This window comes from Oncorhynchus kisutch, unplaced genomic scaffold, assembly GCF_002021735.2.
Source record: "Oncorhynchus kisutch isolate 150728-3 unplaced genomic scaffold, Okis_V2 scaffold4045, whole genome shotgun sequence".
Taxonomy (NCBI): Eukaryota; Metazoa; Chordata; class Actinopteri; order Salmoniformes; family Salmonidae; genus Oncorhynchus; species Oncorhynchus kisutch.
The window spans coordinates 165024-172523 of record NW_022265990.1 but is presented as its reverse complement, the minus strand read 5'-3'; the positions used below and the strand labels follow the sequence as shown (position 1 = coordinate 172523).

At 48.4% G+C, this 7500-nt stretch overlaps 1 protein-coding gene across 1 annotated transcript in view; it reads left to right on the top strand.

Annotated features, from left to right (window-relative positions):
- Positions 1-7500, top strand: part of LOC116373427 (vacuolar protein sorting-associated protein 13B-like) — a 16074-nt gene that overhangs the window by 3076 nt on the left and 5498 nt on the right. Inside the window, exon 4 of the mRNA XM_031822016.1 lies at positions 823-999. Within this exon, the coding sequence (XP_031677876.1) occupies positions 823-999 (177 nt within the window). The remainder of the gene's footprint in view (positions 1-822; positions 1000-7500) is intronic.

Below are 7500 nucleotides of genomic sequence, written 5' to 3'. Positions count from 1 at the left end.
ACTACTCTGTTGTAATACTCTGTAATACATGATGTTCTGTTGTACTACATTACTCTGTTGTAATACTCTGTAATACATGATGTTCTGTTGTAATGCTTGATACTCTGTTGTAATACATGATACTCTGTTGTAATACATGATACTCTGTTATGATACTCAGTTGTAATACATGATACTCTGTTGTAATACATGATACTATGTTATGATACTCTGTTATGATACTATGTTATGATACTCAGTTATGATACTCTGTTATGATACTCTGTTGTAATACATGATACTCTGTTGTAATACATGATACTCTGTTATGATACTCTGTTGTAATACATGATACTCTGTTATGATACTCAGTTGTAATACTCTGTTGTAATACATGATACTCTGTTATGATACTCAGTTGTAATACATGATACTCAAATCAAATCAAATTTATTTATATAGCCCTTCGTACATCAGCTGATATCCCAAAGTGCTGTACAGAAACCCAGTCTAAAACCCCAAACAGCAAGCAATGCAGGTGTAGAAGCACTCTGTTGTAATACATGATACTCTGTTGTACTACATGATACTCTGTTATGATACTCTGTTGTACTACATGATACTCTGTTATGATACTCTGTTGTAATACATGATAATCTGTTGTAATACATGATACTCTGTTGTAATACATGATAATCTGTTGTAATACATGATACTCTGTTGTAATACATGATACTCTGTTGTAATACATGATACTCTGTTGTGATACATGATACTCTGTTGTAATACATGATACTCTGTTATGATACTCTGTTGTACTACATGATACTCTGTTCTCTCCAGGAGCGATAGCTGGCATCGTGGACCAGCCCATGCAGAACTTCCAGCGGGGTTCAGAGATGCAGAGTTCAGCAGGCAGCAAGGCCAAAGGGGTCATCTCTGGAGTGGGGAAAGGCATCGTGGGGGTCTTTACCAAACCTATAGGGGGCGCTGCAGAGCTGGTCTCGCAGACGGGATACGGTGGGTTCACACACTTCTGCGTTTATATTTTTAAAAACATTTTATTTTAGCTTTTATTTTACCACTGGCAGGTTAACTAAGAACTAATTCTTTATTTACGTCCCTGAGATCGTTTGTTAACACATCACTGTTCAACAGTAGTGGACACACCTCCAGGCCATCCAACACAGTTTATTCAGGCCTGACGAAGACCTTCTGGTCGAAAACGTAAAAGTTTATTGTATGGGAGCATTTCAACGCTTTTACACTTAACTACACAAGTCCCCCTGGTTAAGCACTTGTTGTTTTTCTTTGCGAGCCGATTACTCCCTCCCTCAACAGTACTGTAGTGTTCTGTCCTAGCGGTATGCTAACATACAGATTACTCCCTCCCTCAACAGTACTGTAGGCCTGCTGTAGTGTTCTGTCCTAGCGGTATGCTAACATACAGATTACTCCCTCCCTCAACAGTACTGTAGGCCTGCTGTAGTGTTCTGTCCTGGGGGTCCTGGCGGTATGCTAACATACAGATTACTCCCTCCCTCAACAGTACTGTAGGCCTGCTGTAGTGTTCTGTCCTAGCGGTATGCTAACATACAGATTACTCCCTCCCTCAACAGTACTGTAGGCCTGCTGTAGTGTTCTGTCCTGGGGGTCCTGGCGGTATGCTAACATACAGATTACTCCCTCCCTCAACAGTACTGTAGGCCTGCTGTAGTGTTCTGTCCTAGCGGTATGCTAACATACAGATTACTCCCTCCCTCAACAGTACTGTAGGCCTGCTGTAGTGTTCTGTCCTAGCGGTATGCTAACATACAGATTACTCCCTCCCTCAACAGTACTGTAGGCCTGCTGTAGTGTTCTGTCCTAGCGGTATGCTAACATACAGATTACTCCCTCCCTCAACAGTACTGTAGGCCTGCTGTAGTGTTCTGTCCTAGCGGTATGCTAACATACAGATTACTCCCTCCCTCAACAGTACTGTAGGCCTGCTGTAGTGTTCTGTCCTAGCGGTATGCTAACATCCAGATTACTCCCTCCCTCAACAGTACTGTAGGCCTGCTGTAGTGTTCTGTCCTGGGGGTCCTGGCGGTATGCTAACATACAGATTACTCCCTCCCTCAACAGTACTGTAGGCCTGCTGTAGTGTTCTGTCCTAGCGGTATGCTAACATACAGATTACTCCCTCCCTCAACAGTACTGTAGGCCTGCTGTAGTGTTCTGTTTTAGCGGTATGCTAACATACAGATTACTCCCTCCCTCAACAGTACTGTAGGCCTGCTGTAGTGTTCTGTCCTAGCGGTATGCTAACATCCAGATTACTCCCTCCCTCAACAGTACTGTAGGCCTGCTGTAGTGTTCTGTCCTGGGGGTCCTAGCGGTATGCTAACATACAGATTACTCCCTCCCTCAACAGTACTGTAGGCCTGCTGTAGTGTTCTGTCCTAGCGGTATGCTAACATCCAGATTACTCCCTCCCTCAACAGTACTGTAGGCCTGCTGTAGTGTTCTGTCCTAGCGGTATGCTAACATACAGATTACTCCCTCCCTCAACAGTACTGTAGGCCTGCTGTAGTGTTGTGTCCTGGGGGTCCTAGCGGTATGCTAACATACAGATTACTCCCTCCCTCAACAGTACTGTAGGCCTGCTGTAGTGTTGTGTCCTGGGGGTCCTAGCGGTATGCTAACATACAGATTACTCCCTCCCTCAACAGTACTGTAGGCCTGCTGTAGTGTTCTGTCCTGGGGGTCCTAGCGGTATGCTAACATACAGATTACTCCCTCCCTCAACAGTACTGTAGGCCTGCTGTAGTGTTCTGTTTTAGCGGTATGCTAACATACAGATTACTCCCTCCCTCAACAGTACTGTAGGCCTGCTGTAGTGTTCTGTCCTAGCGGTATGCTAACATACAGATTACTCCCTCCCTCAACAGTACTGTAGGCCTGCTGTAGTGTTCTGTCCTGGGGGTCCTAGCGGTATGCTAACATACAGATTACTCCCTCCCTCAACAGTACTGTAGGCCTGCTGTAGTGTTCTGTCCTAGCAGTATGCTAACATCCAGATTACTCCCTCCCTCAACAGTACTGTAGGCCTGCTGTAGTGTTCTGTCCTAGCGGTATGCTAACATACAGATTACTCCCTCCCTCAACAGTACTGTAGGCCTGCTGTAGTGTTGTGTCCTGGGGGTCCTAGCGGTATGCTAACATACAGATTACTCCCTCCCTCAACAGTACTGTAGGCCTGCTGTAGTGTTGTGTCCTGGGGGTCCTAGCGGTATGCTAACATACAGATTACTCCCTCCCTCAACAGTACTGTAGGCCTGCTGTAGTGTTCTGTCCTGGGGGTCCTAGCGGTATGCTAACATACAGATTACTCCCTCCCTCAACAGTACTGTAGGCCTGCTGTAGTGTTCTGTCCTAGCGGTATGCTAACATACAGATTACTCCCTCCCTCAACAGTACTGTAGGCCTGCTGTAGTGTTCTGTCCTGGGGGTCCTAGCGGTATGCTAACATACAGATTACTCCCTCCCTCAACAGTACTGTAGGCCTGCTGTAGTGTTCTGTCCTAGCGGTATGCTAACATACAGATTACTCCCTCCCTCAACAGTACTGTAGGCCTGCTGTAGTGTTCTGTCCTAGCGGTATGCTAACATACAGATTACTCCCTCCCTCAACAGTACTGTAGGCCTGCTGTAGTGTTCTGTCCTAGCGGTATGCTAACATACAGATTACTCCCTCCCTCAACAGTACTGTAGGCCTGCTGTAGTGTTCTGTCCTAGCGGTATGCTAACATACAGATTACTCCCTCCCTCAACAGTACTGTAGGCCTGCTGTAGTGTTCTATCCTAGCGGTATGCTAACATACAGATTACTCCCTCCCTCAACAGTACTGTAGGCCTGCTGTAGTGTTCTGTCCTAGCGGTATGCTAACATACAGATTACTCCCTCCCTCAACAGTACTGTAGGCCTGCTGTAGTGTTCTGTCCTAGCGGTATGCTAACATACAGATTACTCCCTCCCTCAACAGTACTGTAGGCCTGCTGTAGTGTTCTGTCCTAGCGGTATGCTAACATACAGATTACTCCCTCCCTCAACAGTACTGTAGGCCTGCTGTAGTGTTCTGTCCTAGCGGTATGCTAACATCCAGATTACTCCCTCCCTCAACAGTACTGTAGGCCTGCTGTAGTGTTCTGTCCTAGCGGTATGCTAACATACAGATTACTCTCTCCCTCAACAGTACTGTAGGCCTGCTGTAGTGTTCTGTCCTAGTGGTATGCTAACATACAGATTACTCCCTCCCTCAACAGTACTGTAGGCCTGCTGTAGTGTTCTGTCCTGGGGGTCCTGGCGGTATGCTAACATACAGATTACTCCCTCCCTCAACAGTACTGTAGGCCTGCTGTAGTGTTCTGTCCTAGCGGTATGCTAACATACAGATTACTCCCTCCCTCAACAGTACTGTAGGCCTGCTGTAGTGTTCTGTCCTAGCGGTATGCTAACATCCAGATTACTCCCTCCCTCAACAGTACTGTAGGCCTGCTGTAGTGTTCTGTCCTGGGGGTCCTGGCGTTATGCTAACATACAGATTACTCCCTCCCTCAACAGTACTGTAGGCCTGCTGTAGTGTTCTGTCCTAGCGGTATGCTAACATCCAGATTACTCCCTCCCTCAACAGTACTGTAGGCCTGCTGTAGTGTTCTGTCCTGGGGGTCCTGGCGGTATGCTAACATACAGATTACTCCCTCCCTCAACAGTACTGTAGGCCTGCTGTAGTGTTCTGTCCTAGCGGTATGCTAACATCCAGATTACTCCCTCCCTGGGGGTCCTAGCGGTATGCTAACATACAGATTACTCCCTCCCTCAACAGTACTGTAGGCCTGCTGTAGTGTTCTGTCCTGGGGGTCCTGGCGGTATGCTAACATACAGATTACTCCCTCCCTCAACAGTACTGTAGGCCTGCTGTAGTGTTCTGTCCTTGGGGTCCTGGCGGTATGCTAACATACAGATTACTCCCTCCCTCAACAGTACTGTAGGCCTGCTGTAGTGTTCTGTCCTAGCGGTATGCTAACATACAGATTACTCCCTCCCTCAACAGTACTGTAGGCCTGCTGTAGTGTTCTGTCCTAGCGGTATGCTAACATACAGATTACTCCCTCCCTCAACAGTACTGTAGGCCTGCTGTAGTGTTCTGTCCTAGCGGTATGCTAACATCCAGATTACTCCCTCCCTCAACAGTACTGTAGGCCTGCTGTAGTGTTCTGTCCTGGGGGTCCTGGCGTTATGCTAACATACAGATTACTCCCTCCCTCAACAGTACTGTAGGCCTGCTGTAGTGTTCTGTCCTAGCGGTATGCTAACATCCAGATTACTCCCTCCCTCAACAGTACTGTAGGCCTGCTGTAGTGTTCTGTCCTGGGGGTCCTGGCGGTATGCTAACATACAGATTACTCCCTCCCTCAACAGTACTGTAGGCCTGCTGTAGTGTTCTGTCCTAGCGGTATGCTAACATCCAGATTACTCCCTCCCTGGGGGTCCTAGCGGTATGCTAACATACAGATTACTCCCTCCCTCAACAGTACTGTAGGCCTGCTGTAGTGTTCTGTCCTGGGGGTCCTGGCGGTATGCTAACATACAGATTACTCCCTCCCTCAACAGTACTGTAGGCCTGCTGTAGTGTTCTGTCCTTGGGGTCCTGGCGGTATGCTAACATACAGATTACTCCCTCCCTCAACAGTACTGTAGGCCTGCTGTAGTGTTCTGTCCTAGCGGTATGCTAACATACAGATTACTCCCTCCTTCAACAGTACTGTAGGCCTGCTGTAGTGTTCTGTCCTAGCGGTATGCTAACATACAGATTACTCCCTCCCTCAACAGTACTGTAGGCCTGCTGTAGTGTTCTGTCCTGGGGGTCCTAGCGGTATGCTAACATCCAGATTACTCCCTCCCTCAACAGTACTGTAGGCCTGCTATAGTGTTGTGTCCTGGGGGTCCTAGCGGTATGCTAACATCCAGATTACTCCCTCCCTCAACAGTACTGTAGGCCTGCTGTAGTGTTCTGTTCTGGGGGTCCTGGCGGTATGCTAACATACAGATTACTCCCTCCCTCAACAGTACTGTAGGCCTGCTGTAGTGTTCTGTCCTTGGGGTCCTGGCGGTATGCTAACATACAGATTACTCCCTCCCTCAACAGTACTGTAGGCCTGCTGTAGTGTTCTGTCCTAGCGGTATGCTAACATACAGATTACTCCCTCCTTCAACAGTACTGTAGGCCTGCTGTAGTGTTCTGTCCTAGCGGTATGCTAACATACAGATTACTCCCTCCCTCAACAGTACTGTAGGCCTGCTGTAGTGTTCTGTCCTGGGGGTCCTAGCGGTATGCTAACATCCAGATTACTCCCTCCCTCAACAGTACTGTAGGCCTGCTATAGTGTTGTGTCCTGGGGGTCCTAGCGGTATGCTAACATCCAGATTACTCCCTCCCTCAACAGTACTGTAGGCCTGCTGTAGTGTTCTGTTCTGGGGGTCCTGGCGGTATGCTAACACAATGTAGTAATACTCCCTCCAAGGAGCCCTAGCGGTCCTACCGTAGCGGTATGCTAACAGGCTGTAATACCCAGTCTATGGGGTGGTAGCGGTCCTAGCGTACCGGTATGCTAACAGACTGTAATACCCAGTCTATGGGGTGGTAGCAGTCCTAGCGTACCGGTATGCTAACAGGCTGTAATACCCAGTCTATGGGGTGGTAGCGGTCCTAGCATAGTGGTAGGCTAACAGAATGTAATACCCAGTCTGTGGGGTGGTAGCGGTCCTAGCTTAGTGGTAGGCTAACAGCCTGTAAAACGCAGTCTATGGGGTGGTAGCAGTCCTAGCGGTATGCTAACAGGCTGTAATACCCAGTCTGTGGGGTGGTAGCAGTCCTAGCATAGTGGTAGGCTAACAGAATGTAATGCCCAGTCTGTGGGGTGGTAGCGGTCCTAGCATAGTGGTAGGCTAACAGGATGTAATGCCCAGTCTGTGTGGTGGTAGCGGTCCTAGCATAGTGGTAGGCTAACAGAATGTAATGCCCAGTCTGTGGGGTGGTAGCGGTCTTAGCTTAAGCATATGCTATCTAGCAGGTGTGGAAGTTCAGTCCTCTTGGCCCTGGAGGGTTTACTAACTGGGCCCTGGAGGGTTTACTAACTGGGCCCTGGAGGGTTTATTAACTGGGCCCTGGAGGGTTTATTAACTGGGCCCTGGAGGGTTTATTAACTGGGCCCTGGAGGGTTTATTAACTGGGCCCTGGAGGGTTTATTAACTGGGCCCTGGAGGGTTGACTAACTGGGCCCTGGAGGGTTGACTAACTGGGCCCTGGAGGGTTTATTAACTGGGCCCTGGAGGGTTTATTAACTGGGCCCTGGAGGGTTTATTAACTGGGCCCTGGAGGGTTTACTAACTGGGCCCTGGAGGGTTTACTAACTGGGCCCTGGAGGGTTTACTAACTGGGCCCTGGAGGGTTTACTAACTGGGCCCTGGAGGGTTTA